Here is a 22,314-nt window from a genome sequence, read left to right as displayed (position 1 = left end):
TATTTTGAATCTCTGCTTCCCAAACTAATTGAGTCATGGAACATTTTGAGGCTAAAAATACAAGGATGGAAATCTTAACTATTCATCAGAGTGGGACAATGTTAAGGACTTATAAAGTCTCTAGAATAAAGAGAAATCAGGAAAAAAAAACTTATAAGGAACACAGAAGAAATTTAACCTATTTTCATAAAAAAATTATTGTTCATGAAATTTCATATATAATTACCTTTACATTTAATATCTTAGAAAAAATCTATCCAGTCCTAAAATTTTCTCATAAAATTCCTATTCATATGATTAGAAACATCAGGGTTCCATAAAATAAAGTTAAGGTCATACTGCCTTAAATGGTCTTTAGTAGCAATATCCTAAAAGTCCAATAGATGGCAATATTTTGCCATGAAAGTAGATTTGAATTTCATAGGGAAGATACTACCCAATCCCCCTACTACAAAATATTACAAAATCTCCCTTTTAAGAGGTGGTTAAGTCCGTCCAATTCCAGTTAAAAAATATAAGAAAAGTGACTTTCTAGTTTAAAATGAGAAAAATATTTTATAAAACAAATTCTGATACTTTTGTCCTATTTTTTCCTTATCTAAGGAGTTGATCAATTTTTCTTCAAAGAAAAAAAAATCCAGCAGGAACACTGAAAGGCTAGATCTATGATGGATTGGATTTTTTTCAGTTATTGTGGTTGGACAGTATTGGCAAGCTAAGTATTATTTTATTTTTAAAATATAATTTGCTATCATTGTATTGAATTCAGTGCAAAGTTGCTGTTTTTCTGAATTTCCTTGAGATTAAACTGAAGTATGAAATGGAGAAGAAATTAATGCAATTTGTTTTCTCCTCTTTTCTTTCCGAGTAGAAATTAGATATGAGTGGAAGAAACTATAAGGTATGACCTTCCAACGTCAATGGCCTCAGCTATTATGCTGTATATACACAAAGTCTTTTAAAATAATTTAGGAATTGTTTTTGCCTAAGGCTTCAGATACCAGGCTTTCTATTACAAATGAGAGATTAGTATCTCTGACCTGCAAAAGGTTGATAATTACACCTCATTGTCCGAATAGAGTAAAAATCCTAAGAGGAAAAAACAGCTCCTAATGTTTATAGTGGCATGTCTACAATTTGATTTGCCATTGTTTCAGTAAAATCTTGTCTTAAAATTTATCTGGAGCTCTGGGAGATAATATCTAGAATGAATTTTTTAAAATGAGAAATTTAACTTGGGGCATAATTATTTTAATAAATATAAACAATCCCCACAAATTAATTTGCCACCTACACATTACTTTTATTTTCCTAGATACACTCATTTTGGTACTGAGAATTTAGGTAATGTTAACATAAACCAATTATAGAATTAGCCATAGCAAATTTACCTTTTAAATACCTGTTTACATTCTTTTCATTGCTTAAGGCATATAGAAGTTGAAAAAAATTAGTATTTTTACTAATATATATGTGATTATGTAGAAGACGTTTTAGGTGATTTATTTTCACACACTTCAAAGTAGATATTTTAGCAGATAAAATTAACGTTTTATCAGTCAATGGTAGTAACTATTACTAGTAACAGTATGCATTAACAAATTGAAACATTTTATTATAGTTTGAGTTCGGGAAATAAGGTTGAAATCTAACTAATTCATTATTCAAACATTAAAATGTTTTCTTCAGAAATATGATATATATGACCTATTTTACAGAATTGTTGTGCAGAAAGTGCTTTATAAAGATATGCGAAAGTGAGTTACTGTTATTATTAAAATTGTTATTAAGAAAAATTGTCATAATTTTGTTTGACAGAGTGAACATAAAAATAGCTGTGGAACAAATAATTAACCTGCTTTTATTACATTGTATTTAGTGTTCTGTGGACTATTGCTCAAGTAGAAAAAAAAAATGAAGTTGAACAAAAAGTATTAAAATATAAATTCATCCTCAATTTAACCCCAGTAACAGACAGGATGATGGAGATAATATGTATTTTGTCCTATCCTCACATAATTTTTATTTTTTTTTTCTGAAAAGTCCCTATAATTTGAACACTTTTCATTTCTTAGAGCTTGGAGGTTAGGAGTATTTGGTATGGCAGCATCTATTTAAAATGACTTCCCTAACTTTTATGTATTGATGTTATGTCTGGCCAACTGCAGGTAATAAATATGTCTGTGATGAGGCTCCATTTGCCATAAAATTTATTGGTTTAGCTATCCAGGCAATTTTAAGGTCTGTAGTTGTAATATGGAGATTTGTCATCTATTAGTTAATGAAAGCTAGCGAGCTTGTGATGTAGGGCTCTAGTTACCAAGTCATGTCTTGTACAGTAGGTATTAAATTTTTACGGTCTAAAGCTGCATATTACACAGTTTCTATCAATTCCCTGTATAATCTGTATTCATGCCCAAGTCCAAGCTTATTAAGGGACAACCTTTCTGTAATTTCTTCCAACATAAACCTTTAAATTTCCATAAACAAATCAGACCACTATTTATTCAGCTCTTCCTTGTCAGAATACTGTGAGCTAAGTTCATGTGAATTTCACTCAAGGAGGGCTTTTTGATTCTACCTTTGGAATTTAGATGCCTCATACACTTCATCAAGATTTTCATTTAATAAATCCAATGGTTGTATTTGTTGTCAGGCTTTACTATTATTCAGTGAAATGGTATCTTATTCCAAAAATATTCTTTCTGTCTCTACATTTCCTTGGCATACATTAAGAATTTTACACTTATTGAGACCAAGTGACATTTTGATATCATTGGGAAAAGATTCTAAGAGATGAAAACACTGTTTAAAGTGTTTTTGTAGTGGAGCCCAATAATTTGATGTCACCAATGTACATTAGGCAATTAATAAGATGCTTTGGTTTTACTCCATTAATTTAGAAGTCGTACTTGGTTCTATTTAGGAGCTATAGTAATAGTTAAGGCTAAGCAGAACTATGATGCCATTAAATTTAATTAATTAAATTAAATTAAAGGAGTATCATTTGATAGTTCCACTTTCTTCCTACAGTTCTTGCCATAGCAATGACCACCATTAAATCCTACTGTGCCCAGGTCCAGATGTATTTTTACACTTTTTATCCAATATTGTAGAAGAATGAATAATGGCTACAATAAACAGTAGCTTTAAATAAATTATTCTGTTCAGGTGTAATTGATCTACTGGAAAGTTATCATTAATAGCATTATACTCAAAAACAGAATTCTGAAATTCCAGACAAAGTATGTTCATCTCATTTTCAACATCATCATCGGTTTTGTCGTACACTTCATTATTTGATGCAACTTCGTGTATTAAGTGAAGATTTTAAATTTTCCCATATTCTCCAGCTTTTCCTCCTTCACATTGCCTATTACAATAGTCTGCTGGTGGGTCTGCCTGTCTCAAGTCTCTCCTCATTTTAATCTCATCTCTATTCAGCAACTAAAGTAACTTTCTTAAAACACAGGTCTGACCATGTCACCCCACCTACTCAATAAACTTCAGTGCTTCCTATTGCCTCCAGGAAAAAATAAAAAATCCTGTTTGTCATTCAAAGCCCTTCATTTCCTATCCCCTTCCTACCTTTCTAGTCTTCTTGCACCTTACTCCCTGCCATATACTCTTTGATTCAATGATATTAGCCTCCTTACTGCTCCAACTCTTAGCTGTAGACATTTTCTTTGGCTGTATTCCATGCATAGAATGTTCTCCTTCTTTCACTCTGACTACTGACCTCCTTGACTTTTTTTTTTTTAATTTTAGGCAATTGGGGTTAAGCAATTTGCCCAGGGTCACACAGTTAGTAAATGTCAAGTGTTTGGTCTGAGGACAGATTTGAACTCAGGTCCTCCTGACTTCAAGGCCGGTACTCTATCCACTGTGCCACCTAGCTGTCACCTCCCTGACTTTTTTTAAGCCCCAACTAAAATTCCATCTTTTATGAAAAGCCTTCCCTCACCTCTCAATTTCAATGCTTTCCCTCTTTTAACCATTTTTTATTTATTTCATATATAGCTTGCTTTGTGTTTGTGTGTGTGCATGTGTGCATATGTGCTTGTGTGTGTTTACATGCCATCTCCCTCATTAGATCGTAAGCTCCTTGAGGACAGGGACTGTTTTTTGCCTCTTTTTGAATCCCCATCACTTAGCACTGTGTCTGGCACATAGTAGGTTCTTAATATTTTATCAATCAATTTATTGATTGATTGATAGGCTAGCAGGGGTGGGAGTCCTACAGCCTTGAGGCCACACATGTGGCCCTCTAGGTCCTCAAGTGTGGCCCTGTGACTGAATCCAAACTTCATTAAATAAATCCCTTGATGAGGCAGCTAGGTGGGGCAGTGGATAGAGCATGGGCCCTGGCTTCAGGAGGACCTGAGTTCAAATCCGGCCTCAGACACATAACACTTACTAGCTGTGTGACCCTAGGCAAGTCACTTAACATTACCCCCCACCCCAAAAGAAATCCCTTAATAAAAGGATCCTAAGCCTAGCCTAGGCTTAGGAATGAAATTTTTCCTATGATTATGCTGTGCTTCATTGGCTTGGAGTCAGGAAGACCTGAGTTCAACTGTGGTTCACCTCTGTTAGCCTCATCTACAAAATTAGAGTAATAATAGCACCCGCCTCCCAAGGCTCTTGTGAGGATCTAAAGTGACGATAAGTGAAAAGTGCCTAGCACAATGCCTGACACATAGTAAGCACTATATAAATGTTGTTGTTCAATCGTTTTAGTCAAGTCTAACTCTTCATGAGGATTTCTGGGCAAAAATGCTAGAATGGTTTGCCATTTCCTTCTCCAGCTCATTTTATAGATGAAGAAACTGAGGCAAACAGGGTTACATTACTTGCCCAAGGTCATAGAGCTAGTGTCTGAGGCCAACACTCCTTACTCCAGGTCAGGCACTCTATCCACTATGGCACTGTGGCACCTAACTTCTCTGATATAAACTTTACCTAGTGTTATTGTCAGTAATACCTTGTTGTACGACTTGGAGCTGAGGGTACCATCAACAATAACAAAAAACAGAAACAAACAAAAAAAAAACAATACGAAGTTTCTGCCTATAATATCTGTTTCTATTTTTGTTATGATAAGATACTGACATATAATGGAAACGGTCACGTCTTCAGTTTATTTCAAGCATACTCACAGTTTGCTCGCTTTAGTGGGGAACACCATCTGTACTGAAGTGTTTTCTAGCACGTGGGGTATGGGTAGTTCTGATTTTTGTTCCTTCCTATAGCATCAGACCACAGAGTGCCCTACCTGTCGGCTATCCTTCATCTAAATCTGATCGTTGAAATGGTTTTGTCTAAGATCAACTTGTAACTCTAATTCACCTATTTCTTTAACTCCTTGGATCAATTGCTTCACATTGACTAAGGTGCTAATCCAATAAATATCTTCATAGGCCAATTTGCTAGTATTTCAGTATTTCTGTCAGGCCTTCCCAGCTACCATAATAGCCCCTTTAGTATCTATAAAGTAGTATCTATGTATCACCTTAGTTTGCATCTCTAACATTGCCTTGGCCAAGGCCCACTCCCTTTGGGAAATGGATGATGGGCTGGATTTTTAGAGGTGGTAATGGTGGTAGTTACTGTTATGGTTGCTGTTGTTATGGACAAGAGTGTCTCACAAGGTTTTGTTTTTTTTTTAAATTGCAGAATATGTTATCGTCTTTAAAAACGGACAAAGGTGTTTGTTTTGTCTGAGTTAATAAAATATAAATCAGATGAACTGCTGTGTTGATATTTTGTTCTGTGAAGTTTAGATTCAGCCAAAGGGCTGCGCCTAAGCACTTGGAGGGCTACATGTAGCCTCAAGGCTGCAGATTTCCCACCCCTGGCTGAAACCCTTTAGTTAAACACATGCATACTCACACATATACACGTACACACTTACACACATATATACACACAGAGGAATAGAGAACATACCTTTTGTTTACCAGAGATTATGATGGCTCCATTATATGATGGATCTTCTATACCATTTTTATTTCTAAAGTTAACTACTTCCAAAACAATATTCTGACGCTTCAATGAATGTACAAAATCTTCAAGATTTGACCCTAATATGTAGGAAATAAAAGAAGACAGGATCAAATCATGAAAAAGTATCCAAAAAGATAGTTTTGTTTTAACATTCATCACAGTTTAAGTGGATTTGATCAACCTATTATACATAGAAATATCAATTTTCCTAGAATGTAAAAAGGTTTATTGCGAACATTGTGATCCTTGTACAGACAAACATTTCATACAGAGACCAGTAAATAATGAAATTTCAATAATGGATATAGAAAGGAATTTGTGACCCAGAAATATTCTATTGCTATAAATAAATAGCATTTATCTAACTTGCATTTACATATCTTTCTGTCCTATTAATTTGGTCAGTTGCAAGTTCAGTTGAATATAGCTGTCAAAATGTTTTTTGTATACTATATTTCTCTGTGTTTTATCATTATTTATTTTCCATTATCTGAAAATCTTAGAGAAGACTTTAATTCCACTTGTTTCTATAAAGACCCATCATTTCCCCCAGATTATAGTAAATTGTTTATGTAACTGGTTCAGTTGAGCTTATCTTCCTGCCTCCCACACTTTCCTAGAAGGCTGCTATTCTCTCTTAAGGTTTGCCATTACCCCCAACCCCCAACCAGTTTGGGAGAATTATGCCAAAGGCATGTACATTTTGATTGTTGCCTAGAGACAGTCCTTCCTAATGTGATTTGAATAACCCTATCCAATGTGTTGAGAATACGAGTTGGGGAACATTCAATGTCTTATTATCCCTTATCAAAGTCTTTATGATTCACAGAAGAGATAAGACATTGTCCTTTCGGAGTTGGATATCCATCTCTGATCTCAAGGATTAGAAGACATATTAGAATGGAATTTAGGTCACTTTAGAGCAAAAGTTATTGATCTTTTTTGGTACCATGACCTACTTTGGCAGTTTGGCGAAGTCTTCATTGTCTTTTTCAGAATAATGTTTTTAAATGCACAAAATAAAACATTTAAGATTACAAAGGAAATCAATTATATTGAAATACAGTTATCCAAATATTTTTAAAGCCAACGTCATGGCCCTAGGTTTGCATCTGAGACTTTGCAGTAATTTCAAGTGAAATGGGAAACAATAAGCTACAAGGAAAAAGGGAGAGGTAACTTTGTGAAGGGGAACCCAAAGAACATGCTTCTGAGTAAGTCTTACAGTATATGCAGGGACTGAAAGGAATTTCAATTGATGAGTCTCTGTATATATAGATGAGATAATCCATGAAAAAGGATAATACCTGACCTAACACCTTTTGGCTAAAGTTAATGAGATTTGTAGAGAAAGTTACAATGGGTAGAAATACAGCCTCCTACCATACTGGGAGAGAAAATTTTAGCCTTTCCTTATTTGCACCAGATACCCAGAGAGAGTGGTAGGTCCCACTAATGGACAGGAGAGATGATGCCAAGGAAAGCAGGAGGCAATAAGGAGGAGAATTTAGCTGAGAGCAGCAGAAGAGAGTACTATAGAAACAGATGTAGAAACCAATGATTACAGTTGAAAGATGCATTGTAGATTGTAAGGCAGATGCAATGTATAGTCTAACAAAGGGCTGTAAGCATAAAAAGACTCTCACGTTGCTCTTGCAAGTGACGCTGGGGAAATCCTATAGAATCTGGCAGTGCTACCATTTATTTACATAACATAATAATGCAGCTTTCCTAATAAACCCATACTCTGACATATTATGACTAACATGATTGCCTTTAGTAGCAGAGCTTGCCTATGGGTCTGTCTGGACAAGAGAATTTCTTGGGTATCTGAGTAGAGATTTGAACCAAGTGAAATATGAAAATATAACTAATCATAACCCAGATCCATTGTGCTTTAACTTTACCCCGCCCTATACCAGGACAAAAGTTAAATAAGTATTTTTCCTTTGCCTCATCAGTGATATTTTATGCATGCTGAATGAGAATGGATATTTTCATTTTTTCACAGTTATTATTTCTTAAGTGTAAATTAAACAGGATAGATGTCAATCACATATATATGCATATACATGCATATATGTGTGTGTGTATATATTATGCATATTATATATATATATATATATATTTTTTTTTTTACCTGTGTTATTGACAACCAATAGGCTAGTGAGAGGAGTATGTGGATGTTGTCCAGGAGAAAGGAAATACATGTTAGGAGAAATTCCCCAAGAATTGGTTTGACGAAATATTCTATACAGTATGTTTTCCATAATGAAAGGGAAATAACCAATTCCAAACACCAATAATCTAAATAGAAGAAAAATGATGTTATGGATGGCAGTGTTTGTTTTGTACGACATTCAAGCATGTTCCGTTCAGAAACAATCATGCAACTAACACATTATTTTAGAATTAGCTGACATGCTGATATAATAAAAATTGATAAGAACATGAGTTCATCCAACACATTCAATAATAATCATAATCACCAAGAGAGGAAGCATGGCAGTGTAAATAATGAGCTGATTCTGGAGCCAGACCAACATGGATTCAAATTCTACTTCTGACACATATTGGCTATGTGACAGTGAACAAGTCATTTAACCTCTCAGAGCTTTAAACAACCTCTAATTCTATAAAACACAGAAAAGTTCCCAACCTAAATTAATAGAGGGAGTTTCCTCACCAGAGAGTTCCCACTATCAGGGAAATCACAGACTTTGTCCTTATCCCTATTCCATAATCATTATTGTGCTGTCTAAAATCATAAATCAGCTAGTTACAAATATAGAAGAAAGGTAAAAAGACACAAAGGGAAAAGTACATTATTTTATAATTTTGACTTGCTTCAATGACATTTCAGATCCCCACCTAGTCTGGTGGGGCAGTTCCTTTGTGAAACAGAAATATGGGACCATGTCAGAGGTCATTCCCAAGGGAAACAACAGAACAGGGTCAGAGCTGGCAATGTGAAAAAACAAAAACAAAACCTATACTGAGGAGCCTCTGAAGATTTTTTTTTTAATTCATAATCTAGTAGTACACATCTAAGGAAGATCTGGCACATGCTTAAATTGCCTAAGATTGTGTCATCCACATGGATGATGCTAGGGACCTGGTCCCAAAAGATGAGAGGCCTGGAGTACTTGTGGACAGTCAACATTGGTCTTCCACATAGATAACAGCAGCCTTTTTTCACTGTTAGTATAGCCATAATGGTCAGTGTCTTTAAAGCTGGTGACTTAGAAAGTCAAGTGGTTTTTGGTGGTATTCCTATCTGAAAATGAATGCCTTCTTTCACACCATGTGGTAAGGGGGGAGGATCTGAGAATTGCCTTCTTCCCTTTTCCCTTAGGCCATGTAATCCCAAGAAATAGTCCTAGGCCTTTGACCTTTTCATTAATTCTTTTCTATTCCAAGTACTGAGGGCAGTGTCTCCAAAATGACTTCAAAATGCAGGCAATGAGGACCTGGGAGTCCAGGAATCCAGGCCAGATGTTACAGTTACCCAGTATTGACTCCTAAATATCCAGCTTTGGAGTTAAACTTGGTGGGACTAATGTTACATTGGAACTGAACTGAACTGTGAGCCCAATTACTCAGTGTCCAGATTGGGTATCCTTGTGGTTACGCCCCTGAGATGCTAACAAAAAAAAGTTTTTACTTTTTTCTTGATATATTTTTTAAGTAAATATTCCTTTGCTAAAGTTAATCTGTTGTTAAGTAGCTAAATGAAATGGTGGTGCTAATCATGGGGCCTCTAAAATGGGAGTAACATGGACACTCAGGACTAAAGCTAATGGCAAAAGAGAGAGATTTGAGAACTCTGTCGTGGGTAAAATGTAACAGGAGAAAGTGGGGTCAGCATCAATTGTGTTAAACATAAGTGGCTGAGCAGTCCTACTTTTTTGGCAGGAAGTATTCATTTCTGACAAAAAGTGATCCACTAGAGAAGAAAATGGCAAACCACTCCAGTATCTTTGCCAAGAAAACCCATATGGGGTCAGGAAGAGTCAGACACAACCAAACAACAACATCTACCTCTGAAACTTTCTAAAACTTACTGGGACCCCCTAGCTTATAGATAGTTTTGCCTCCAGGTACAAAAGGAAAGGGATAGGGGTGGATATTGAGGTTCTAGGATTCATTATTCATTTGTTCCATAAACATTTCTTAAGTGCCTACTATGTATAATGCATTGTGTTGGGTGCTCTGGCGAATAACAAAGAAAAACAAGATGTTGTCTTTAAGCAACATAAACTGTTTCTAAAAGTAGGAAAAGAAAAGATCCAACCAAATTCCATATGTGAACTAATATAGTCTTGATACCTAAACCAGGGAGAGAGAGAAAAAAAAAAAGAAACTATAGATCAATATCCCTAATGAATACTCAAGTAAAAAATAAATAATATTAGTAAAGAGTCCACAGCAATATATCAAAAAGATTACATACTATGATCAGGTTGTATTCAAATAAGGATTGCAGGGTTGGTTCAGTATTAGGAAAACTATAAACATGATAGACCATAACAAACTAGAAATAACAAAAATCTCATTGTATTAATAGGTACAAAAAATGTTTTTGACAAAAATGCAACACCCATTTCTGTTAAAATATTAAAAATATAAATGTTCTTTTTTTGCAAATTATTCAATTTTTTTAAAAAAGATGATAGATAAAATAGAGAGACTGAAAGAGATATAGATAGACAGCTAGAAGATCCTGTGTGATTTTCCTTCCTTTTAGGCTTGAATCTGTTTTAAATGTATTTGCCAAACAAATGTGAAGTTCTTTGATACTCACAGGCACAGGAAAGCTTTTTTCTCATGCTTTAACTTTAATAGGCGAATCCTTGCTATTGCACAGACCTGCTTCCTCCACAGAGCCATCCCATTGATCATTTCAGGAACTGAAGACAGGGCTTGTTCCAATTCAATGAAACCCCCAGCATCTCTTGTCATTTCTGTTTGATCCTGTCCCCAAATGCCAGAATCTATGGAAACAAATCCATTGATAAAGAGCTTATAAGTAAAATTAAGATAAAGAGCTACCTTATAAGTAAAAGAGAGACAACATGGTGTAGTTGACAAAGAACTAGCCTTAGAGTTAGAAGACCTGGGTTCAAGTCTTGCCTATGACCCATACTGACTGCATGATCACTTAGCTTCTTGGTGCTGCAGGCAACTCTCTAAGACCATACAAGTTGCAGAAAAGGTGCTGATCTGTATTGGAAGAGAGAAAATTCTCAATCTAGAGTTCCCTATGATGATGAAATCACAATTCTAGTTCCTATCCCTATTTTAAGTATATTTCAGGTACCTCTTTAGAAATATTAAAAGTGTTTAGAGGATTCATAGTAATTGAAAGAAGAAAAGAAATTAATGACTCCGAAGATTTTTTTTTATTTCAGATATTTTATGTGCACATAAATTTCATTTAGAGAGCTCAATTCTGACAAATTAGCAAATTACTTCTCAAGTGGAGCCTGTATGCTGGAGGGGGCAGCTAGGTGGCACAGAGAGCACTGGTCCTAGAGTCAAGAGTACCTCAGTTCAAATCCAGCCTCAGACAATTGACACTTATTGGCTGTGTGACCCTGGGCAAGTCACTTAACCCCAATTGCTTTGCCAAAAAAAAATGCTGGAGTTAGAAGACAGTGGTTTGAATCCTGGCTCTGCCTCTTATATACTAAACAACCAAGAACAAAACATTTAATTTCTCTGAGCCCCAGTTTAATCATGTGTAAAATGGAGTAGACTGGCCTACATTATATCTAAGCTCCCTTACAGACCTTAAAGTCTGTACAACTATTTGGGGAAATTACTAATTCTTTCAGATTCATAGGATCAGCATTTTTAAGTTGCTGTCTTGTGTATTCTTTCATCATACTATTTCTCAGAATTGTCCCCTTCCTTTTACTTACACATACTAATTGTTGTAAAGGAAATTTGGGCATAGTGTGATGGTGAATTATAGATTTTGAGAAAGCATATTTGTAAGGAAAGAAATATATGCCAACTAGTCAGTCAATAAACATTTATTAAGCACCTACTAGTTACCAGACACTATGCAAAGTGCTAGAGATGAAAAAAAAAAGGGCAAAAGACTAATAATCCTGTTCTGAAGAAGCTCATAATCTAATGGGGGAAAAGACATCCAAACAACTATATGCAAATGAGTTCAATGGAAGATAAATTGAAGATAATCAACAGAAGGAAGGCACTAGAATTAGGGGAGATCAGCAAAGGCTTCCTATAGAAGGTGGAAGTTTAGTTAGGACTTTAAAAAGCCAAGTATGATCCCAGGGATTCAAATACTTCAGGAGAAACAACTCAGGAGGAAGATGCTCCAAAACAAAATTCTGAAGACACAGGGGGCACAATTTCAATGAGGAAGAAAATGGGATATGTCTAAAAAGACTTTAGCAGATGCACAAGAAATTCACTAATCAATTTAAATTTTAAAAAGAAATATACTGAAGATAAAAGCAAAGTCAGGTAACAGAATGAATAAAAGGCCCTATAAAAACAGTGTGAAGAATGATGAATGAAAAAAGCTTTTTAAGTACTTACTATGTGCAAAACACTGTGGTAAGTGTTGGGAATACTAGTAGAAAAGCATTTCTCTAATCTGAAGGAATTCATATAATAATAAAGAGAAACAATGCATATAACTGCTGCAAGTCAGAAGGAAAGACCCCATGGTCATTAGAGTATAGTAGCAAAACAGATGGTAATATATCTTTGCATTGATAAAATCATATCTGTATCTGACATTGAACCAAAATGCACCAAACTTTGGTACCAAGTGCCATGTATTCTGGAATGAGATTCTGTTATCTTTTCCAGGACTTCAGTAGCTGTGGCTACTAAGGATATAGAAGCTGCAGCACTTTTAAAAGCAATTGACAGGTTAAATGTTTTCAAGAACTGCTTCCCTGGATGATGGCTAGAGAAGACAGAATGGAAACAAGGTACAGTCATCAGGGTGACTGGAGAAAAGTACTGTTTTTCCTATGGATCTTAAGATTACCTGTCTATCAGTGGCAATTGGTCTATCAATGACAGTACTAGTGATGGTGGGCTAGTAGATCCCTTCTTCACAAGGGGCCTTGCCTTGCTGATGGCTTTGAGGGCCAGGCTGGAAGCAAGACCATTGATCTAGGTAGCGCTGCTCTTCCTGGAGTTCTTGAGCTTGTGATGATTTGACAGTGCTGGTATATGTCTCTCCTGCAGCTTAGAATGGGGTTAGGCTGTCAAAATTTATTGTTTATTCATTTGCTTCCTTGTATCATGCGAGAAAAAAAGAAGACCATAGAAGTGCAAATTTACTTAAGGTAGATGGGATGGTGATAACTGTTCCTTTCATTTATTTGAGAAAGAATGCAGAGCCCCTGAATTCTTATTTAGTGTCTGTTTCCTCTGCAAAGGAGAATGACCTTGACACTGAAAACAACAAAACGACAGAACATGACAAACAAAGAGTTGCTACCCAAGAGAAGTAAGAGAGCACTGAGCTGCCCTAGATGAATTCAAGTTACTTGGTCCAGATGAACGACATCATTAGGTCCTGAAAGAATTGATAGATGTGACTACTGAGCCACTTTCAGTGATATTTGAAAGATAATGAAAAATGGGAAAAGCACAATTGATTGGAGAAAAGTAAATGTTCCGCACTTCTAGGACTATATCCCAAAGAGATCACACAAATGGGAAAAGGACCCACACGCACAAAAATATTCATAGCAGCTCTTTTTGTGGTGGCAAAGAACTGGAAATTGAGAGGATGCCCATCAATTGGGGAATGGCTGAGCAAGTAGTGGTATATGAATGTGATGGAATGCTATTGTGCTATAAGAAATGATGAACAGGCTGACTTCAGAAAAACCTGGAAAGACTTGTATGGTCCAACGCTGAGTGAAGTGAGTAGAACCAAGAGAACGTTGTACACAATAACAGCCACGTTGTGTGATGACTAATATTGATAAACTTAACCCTTCCCAGCAATACAAGGATCTAAGACATCTCCAGAGACCTTGTGATGGAAAATGCTATCCACATCCAAAGAAAGAACTATGGAAGTTGAATTGCTATTTTTTTCTCTTCTGTTGAGTTTTGTTTCCTCTTTCTGATGGTTCCTCCTATTGATTTTAATTTTTACTTACAACATCAGTAATGTGAAAATATGCTTAATTTTAATGTAAATGTATCGCTTATATCAGATTGTGCATTGTCTTGGGAAGGGTGGTGGGAAGAAGGGGGAGAAAAATTTTAAACTCAAAAGTGTATGGTAGTGATTATTGATAAATCAAAATAAATTAATACAACAAAAAAGAAAAGTAAATGTTCCCATCTTCAAATTAATGAAACGAACAGGGTCCACAAACTGTAGAACTGTGAGTTCAACTTTGATTCTGGAGAAAATTCTAGAATGGATCATCAATAAGAAGGCTGAGGAAAAGCCTGAAAGAGAAACAGTGATTACAAAGGTTCAGCATTGCTACATCAAGAGCAAGTCATGCCAGACTACCCTCATTTCCTTTGCTGACAGGATTACTAAACTAGTAGATGAGGAGAATGCTTTGGATATAGATTACTTAGATTTTAGCAAAGCTTTACATAATGTATCTCACATTATTCTTGTAGAGAAGATGGGGAGATATTGATTAGATGATAATATAATCATATGAATTTGGAACTGATGGAATGGCTGGACTCAAAGTGTATTTATTTATTAATGGATCAGTATTAACATGGCAGGACATCTCCAGTAGAATATGCCAGTGATCTTTGCATAGCCCTATGTAATATTTTTATCAATAACTTGAATAAAAAGCATAGATGTCATGCTCATCAGATTTGCTAATGATATAAAATGGAGAGGGACACACTAGATGACAAAGTCAGGATCCAAAAGGGTATGAACCGGCTAGATCACTGGGATGAATCAAATAAAATGAAATTCAATAGGGATAAATGTAAAGTATTTAACTTGGGCAAACAAATTAACTTCACTAGTGTAAGGTGGGGGAGGTATGTTTAGACAGAAGTTGTTCTGAAAAAAAATATATTTTAATGTTTTAGTGGATTAGAAATTCAAGATGAGTCAGCAGTGTGATATGGAAATCAAAAAAGAATGCAATTTTCAGCTGTATTGACTCATGCATTCTACGAACAGGGAGACAGTAATCCCATTGTACTCTTCCTCATCAGACCCTATCCAGGGTATTTTGTTTAGTTTCAAGCACCACAGTTTAAGAAGGACACCGAAAAGCTGGAAAATATTCCAAGGAAGGTGACCAGAATGGTGAGGAATTTGAGTCCACTGCATACAAGGATCAGTTGAAAAAAAAAATTGGGTATATTAAGACTAGAGATGAGAAGACTCAGGGGGCACTAAGAGGAGGACATGATAATTGAGTTTAAGCATTTGAAGGGCTATCACATGGAGGAAAGATTGGACTTGTTCTATTTGGTCCCAGAGGGCAGAACCAGGAGCAACAGTTTAAAGTTGTAAAGAGGTAAATTTAAGTTTAATGTCAAGGAAAACTTTCTAAGAAGTTTTGTTCCTGGGAATCTCCATGCTATATCTTCTCCACTTGAACCATTTCATTTCCACTTAATCTCAAAGAGAACATTGGATCCTGGGACCATTCTGTACTCACTTATACTTTTTGGCATTCCCCTTATCTTGATGGATCTAGCCCTCTACCTCACTTCTTGTACATCTCCACACCATGCTGGCTTCCCTACCTTCCATTTTTCCAGCTCCCCTTTATATGTTATCTTCCTCCATTAAAATGTAGGCGCCATACCTTGCTTGCTTGTATTTGTATCCTGGCATTTAACAGACACTAGCGCTTATGTGCTTAAAGGATGCTGTATGTATCTAAGAATTAGAACTTTTCAAAATTGGAATGTTGAACCCTCTACAGAAATTGTACTCTCCTCTTCCTATGAAATCTTCAAGCTAAGGCTAGACAACCATGGGTATGGTATGTTTGAGTAGAGAATCTTTTCATGTATGAGTTGGATAAACTAGCTGCTGATGTCCATTGCAACTCTCAAGTTCGGGGAGCCTGTAATAATTCACAACCTCATCACTTCTTGCCTGGACCTGATGCTACACAGAGTCAACAAATTGTTATCCCTAAAGTACAGGTCTGACTACTCTCTAGCTCAACAGTCTCCTATGGCTTTCTATTAATTGGAGGATAAAATGTTTTATAGTTAACGTCTTTAACAGTCTGCTCCAGTGGCTAGAGTAGCTAGCTAAGTAGCTAGCTAGAGTAGCAGCTACATAGCAGCTACAGTCTAACCTATTTTTCCAGTTTGATTACACATTACTGTCCTTCACACACTCTATGCCCCAGAAAAACTAGTCTACTTGCTATTCCTCATACATAATATTCAATCTCCTGTATTTGTACTGGCTAAGAAATAGAAAGGTAGACTAATGGAACAGAACAAACATTATAGCAGCAAATAAATATAATAACTTTGTACTTAGCAGGTATAAAGACAACATTTTGGGCTAAAAATTCATTCTTTGGTAAAAAAAATGTTGGGAAAATTAGAAAGCAGTGTGGCAGAAACTGGGCATAGATTAATATCTTACACCATTTACCAAGATAAGGTCAAAATGGATACATGACCTGGACATAAAGGGAAATATTACAAGAAAATTTGAAATACTACTTATCAGACTTGTGGATAGGCAAACAATTTATGAATAAAGAAGAGAGAGCGAACAAAGTTAGGTGCAAAGTGGATAATTTGGATTACATTAAATTTAAAATGGTTTTTACAAATAAAACAAATGTATTTGTGCCATTTCAAAGGCTGTCCTCAATGCCTGCAATGCTTTTGACTCTTACCTTGCCTCTTGAAACAATGAGCTCCTTTCAAAAGAGTTTGCTGATTCTTCCAGTTGTTATTGTCCTCTGAAATAACTTTGTATGTATTTTGCATGTAATGAAGACCAATATCAGAATGGCCCTTCCCAGTTCTAGTGAACTATATCAGAAGTTTGAGGTCTGCTTCTAGCCATGAAGAGGCCCAGGGCTTAGAGGATTTATTGTTTCTGTATGGCATGCTTGTAGTGTTTCTGTATGCCATCCTCATCCACTGTGACAATGTCAAGGGATGGGATATGATGTCAGAAAAGAGACAACTTCCATCTTATCCTCATGGCTTTGATTCTAGGCAGCAGCACATAATTTGAGGACTTTTAGTGAGGGGTAGGAAAGGGCTGGCCTTTTTCTATCCCAATATCATGGATGCTGTGACCAAACAAACTAAGACAATGAGACTCCATTGAGTTAGCTTGCACCTGGACCCCAGCTGCATTTATCTGTTTTATGTTTCCTTTCCTGACTAGGTGACTAAGTAGCCACCTTAAGATGGTTATGTCCAGACTTGCAGGTGACTTTGTGAGTTAGAAGGATCTGGAGGTTTTTGAACTACAGTCACTAACAATAGGATTATCTTCTGAATCTAAGAGGACATACACCAAGAGGAAGATTGACGTAAGCCTGACCATTTTACCAGATATGAACTGGCAGTTGTTTGGACAGTATCAATCTGAGATGAAATGTAAGATCCCTAATTAGCAGTCCTACAAGTTGTGTTATGTTCTGATGTGGCTGAAGTATCAACCTCTGGCCATTTTTAACAGTAGTTATAAGTCACTGAATAATGTTGTGTTTCTTGATGTCAAAAGTATGCTTCTGAGTGTCCTGTATTTAACATTCCTTTCGTGTGTAGTAATAAGTTACCTGTGTCATACCTAATTTATATTGTACCTTTTTTGGGGTGGCCCTATACCCATGGCCCTAGACTGATAATCTAATTTACTATAAGTAAAAGTGGCCCAAGGATGCCAGAATAGAAGACTTAATGAGATAAAGACAGTGAAAATAGAGAGCTTAGGACTAAATTCAGTTCAAACTACATGCACAGTCCTCTTAGAAGGACAGGCAGTGGCACATTGCCCCCACCTCTGTGGGCCTAGATATAGCTGCTCTCAGTGTTAGATGTATGCATTCTACACTTAATCACTTGCTAACATGTTCTATCCCCCATTATAATGTATGATCTTTGAGGGCAGGGGATATCTCTCATGCTTGTATTTGTATCCCAGCACCTAACATAGCAGTTGGCACACAGTTACTAATTAATAAATGCTTATTGATTTCAAAAAGCAATATCATGATTAGAGTTAGACTAAGACATAATTGTGGCAATAGGAATTAGATGGTATGCTGGATAGGGGGCTCAACCAAAATTCAAATCCTGTCTCAGACATTTAATAACAGTGAGAACATGGACAAGTCACTTACCTTCTATCTGACTCAACTTTCTCAGTTGTAAAATGGGATAATAATAGCACCTACTTCCAAGGGTCATTGTGAAGATAAAATGAGATCATGTATAGAGAGCACTTTGCAAATCTTAGAGTGTGATAAATGTTGGCTATTTTTAATTTTTACTATTATGTGATTTTTAAAAGGATAATGAAACTATTCTTCTGTCCCCAGACACCTCCTCATTTCTCTCCTCTGTCACTGATACCTAACGTACAATTTGTGATTCCTCCTGTTACCTTATACCCCACATAAAAATTCAAATGTCTTTGTCATCCTTAACATTGAAATATCTGTTATCAATACTAGATTTTTTATGACATGACAGCTATGGATTAGAGGGGGCACTGGGACATTGGATGAGTGCCCTAAAAGTCAAGGGAGAGAAGGAAGATATTCAGAACAGAAGCAAGTTGTTCAAAGAGGAGATAGAATAGCACTAAAGACAATTACCTGTTTTACAATATTGCTTAGATCCAATTCTAAAACAACTATGGTACTTCCCAACATGCCCAACAATATTTGGGAAATAGTATGTGCGCTAGGCAGAAATCTGCCAAGAAATTTATGTATAGTGGATTATATATATAACTTCCTTACCGATTTTCCTAAAAGAGACTGAAATTCTTTTTATTTTACCTGATTCATCAGTTGTTTTTCCTTCTAGTTGTAGGAATACTTCATTCAAAGTTGTCAGAGAAACACCATAGTTCACAATCCCTTGGTCAGAACAGTTATCCAGATCACTGCAAAGGTCTAAAGAATTACAGATTTAAAAAATAGTAAAATCAGTTATTGTCTGATAATAAATACTACTCTTTTCAAAATTATATACCATAGAATGATTTGAAATAACTTTTGTGATAATCTGAACATGCAAAAACATTCACCCAAGGCAAACTTTTCAAATTAAGTAGTTTTATCCTTCAAATCACCTATGTTATTGTCAATCTCTGTTCAGATGTTCAGACACTATGCTTATTTTCCCACTTGAAAAAATTGTTTCTCATTTTAAATCCCTTTTAGATTCCATTTAAATGTATTTTAAAGGTTAAGTACCTATCTATCAGTCTAAATCACAATCAGCTATTTGGAACTTTTCCTAAACTGTTTTCAGGAAGGAACTCTATGTTAAAAGAAAGGGGGTATTGATTAAGTGTCTGCTGGGAAATGTCTATTTGTAAAAACAAAGTATAAAAATTAATTTTAAAAATTGTCATGATAAAAGCCAAGAATTCTCTAAGACTAAGCTCAAATAAGAAAAAAAAACATATCTGAAGAACAGAGGTATTTAGTTTTAATTTAATGATGGCTGGAGGGCAATTATAACAAACAAATTAGAAGCAACTTGAATTTTTAACATCAAAAGGGAAAGATAATAATTTAAGAGTCATCTGGTGGCGAAAAATCTCTAGTGCAGATACGGATAGTCAAAAAGAAAGCATGCAGAGTATATGAGGCTCTGACCATTCTTTTTCTTTCTGATTCCCTGAACAGAAATTTAGGAAAAATAACCTAAAATCTTTCCTAGCATTGGCATGAAATAGTCCCTAAGATAACCCTTTATGTTAGGTAAAGGTATTAAAAAACCCTGAAGGAGACCATTAATTTCAATTAATGAAAAATTAATTAAATTCAATTAACAGGAGAACTTTTTATAATGATTGGATATTAAGATATTACAAGTGAAAGGGAGAGTTAAATGACTTTATTTAAAGCAATGTAAGGACAAGAATTAAGATTTATCAATGACTGAAGTTGACTTTATTGACATTTATTTTACATTAATAAAAATGATTATAAGTTTAGGATATAATTGTACTTCAGTGTCAATAACTTTTGAATTCTGCTCTAAATTGTTTATCACATTTAAAATTTTCCTAATTAATGATTAGCTAATATTTGTGCTTTGTTCTTCTAATAAAGAGTTCTATTCTCAAAGTAAAAGCATAATTAAACGCAGAAATACGTTTAATATGTTTTCTCAGTTAGCCAAGTCTACCAAGGCCCTTCAGACTTAGCATGGCATTATGCATACAGTGCCAGACTTGAGTTCCAATTCTGTTCTGTCACTTACTAGCTGTGTAATCCTAGGCAAGCCTCCTAAACTCCATTGGTCTCCAACAACCCACTAGGACTTATCTCTTAAGTAATAGATGAGTTGTGATCTGTGAAGGTAGAGGGAGTCTTTTTGTCAGGAGCTCTCCACACTGCCAAAATACTTCTCCACATATTTGTGATCCTTCACATATTTGTATAACCACATCTATGAGAACCTTTGGTATATAGACCATGGATAACATTTCCCATGCTCCTCTTCTCATCTAGTGACAGACTGTCTGAATTTCTGGCACAGTAATTCTAGTAAGTAACCAGTTTCATGCACCTTGTAAACCCAAACCTATAAAATGTCAGGAACTAATAGATTAATATTGATAATTTTTTTTAATTTTTTTGTCTTATATGCATGTAGTAAATTACCTGGAAATTTGTTTGTCCTTTCCAAAGGTAATGTATATACAAGTTTTTCATCACTTTCTGCTGCTAATTTGGCATCAGGGATGTGGTGTTTGACAAGTGATGTTATTCTTTCTGGATCACATATCTCATTCCTATGCAAACTGATGTCAGGGGGGAAAATGAAGCAAAATATATATGTCATTGGAAGTTTTCTTCGATGCTACTACTATTAAGATAATTTATTGAGCACAGTGGCACTTAGTGTTAACAATTTGAATTAAATGTACACTGTGTCATTCTCCTTGGCAGAGAAAATAGTAATAAGATAAGAATGGAGCAGCTCTGCCTAGAACACTCACCCATCCCTCCCAGAGCCGTTAAAAAAGCAGCAGATGTTGATTCAGCCCAGCCAGAGAATTAAACAACTAGAATTGGGGGCCAGTGTGTATGACTGCATAGGTCTTAAGGAAAGGAGACTGAAATCCAACTGGGGCCAGTCCTGTCACCCCAGAATTTATTTAGAACAAGGACCAATGCTAGTGAAAAGCAAATCACTCAATGTAGGAAGAGACTGAGACAGCATTATGGTTAAGCCCAAGGGTAAACACACTCGAAGGAGAAGTCAGAAAATAAGCAATAGAAGAATAATGCGGGGTGGGGGCGGAAGGGGTGAGAAACGGGTTTAAAGGCGCCAAATATTTCAAAGGGAAGAAAATTCAATTTAAAAACTAGATCACAATCAGACTAATAAACACAAAACATACTAAAATTAGGAGAGAAGATGAATACCAAAATATTCAAAAGTTACAAATCTCTCTTAAAAAAAATATTGCAACAAAATAAGTTGAGCCCACACCTGATGAAACACAGAACCTATGGATTTCTTAAAGATAATATAACTGTAGCAGGATGTTTCAAAATTCTTTAAAGAGAAATCAAAATCTTTAGAGAAGCTAGAAGGGATCAAATGACAGAATTTATGGCCTGAATAGTAAAAAATAATTTAAAAAACAGAAAAACCTCAATCCATAAGGGCAAATCTTTCCAAAGAAGTAAAAAAGAGAACAATAGACTGGGAATACAAATATGCTAAAATAAAGGACAATCTGGAAGAAGAGAAGCAAAAAACAATCATGTTTTAAAAGTGCACATGATTTCTATGCAAACAAAAACCATTGATCTAGAAGACAGGATTTGTAGAAATAACTTAGACCTCCCAGAAAACCAGTACAAGACAAAAACCTGAAATGCAAGAAATAACATCAGAAAACTGCCCAGAATTTCTGTCTAGAAAACAAAACATCAATTGGAAGAACCTACAGGATACCTCCAGAAAAAAATATAAAATATATACACTCCAAACTCTAAGGCATAAAATGATTAAATTTAACAATTCCAATGACAAACAACAAATTCTGCAAGTGATCAGTAGAAAGATATTCAAATATAAAGGAAAGGGCACTGTTCAATACACACTGGAAAC

General features: G+C 35.5%; 1 protein-coding gene across 1 annotated transcript in view; it reads right to left on the bottom strand.

The window, feature by feature from the left end:
- The window catches only part of LOC114051036 (ATP-binding cassette sub-family A member 10-like), a gene marked incomplete at its 5' end in the record, with an annotated part of 106,515 nt that overhangs the window by 41,410 nt on the left and 42,791 nt on the right, over positions 1–22,314 (bottom strand). The window contains 5 exons of the mRNA XM_027873157.1: positions 5,950–6,083; positions 8,147–8,313; positions 10,811–11,000; positions 19,011–19,127; positions 20,853–20,992. Coding sequence (XP_027728958.1) covers positions 5,950–6,083; positions 8,147–8,313; positions 10,811–11,000; positions 19,011–19,127; positions 20,853–20,992 — 748 coding nt within the window. The remainder of the gene's footprint in view (positions 1–5,949; positions 6,084–8,146; positions 8,314–10,810; positions 11,001–19,010; positions 19,128–20,852; positions 20,993–22,314) is intronic.

This window comes from Vombatus ursinus, unplaced genomic scaffold, assembly GCF_900497805.2.
Source record: "Vombatus ursinus unplaced genomic scaffold, bare-nosed wombat genome assembly UNPS02014801.1, whole genome shotgun sequence".
In the NCBI taxonomy this organism is placed as follows: Eukaryota; Metazoa; Chordata; class Mammalia; order Diprotodontia; family Vombatidae; genus Vombatus; species Vombatus ursinus.
This window is presented reverse-complemented; position numbering and strand designations above follow the sequence as displayed.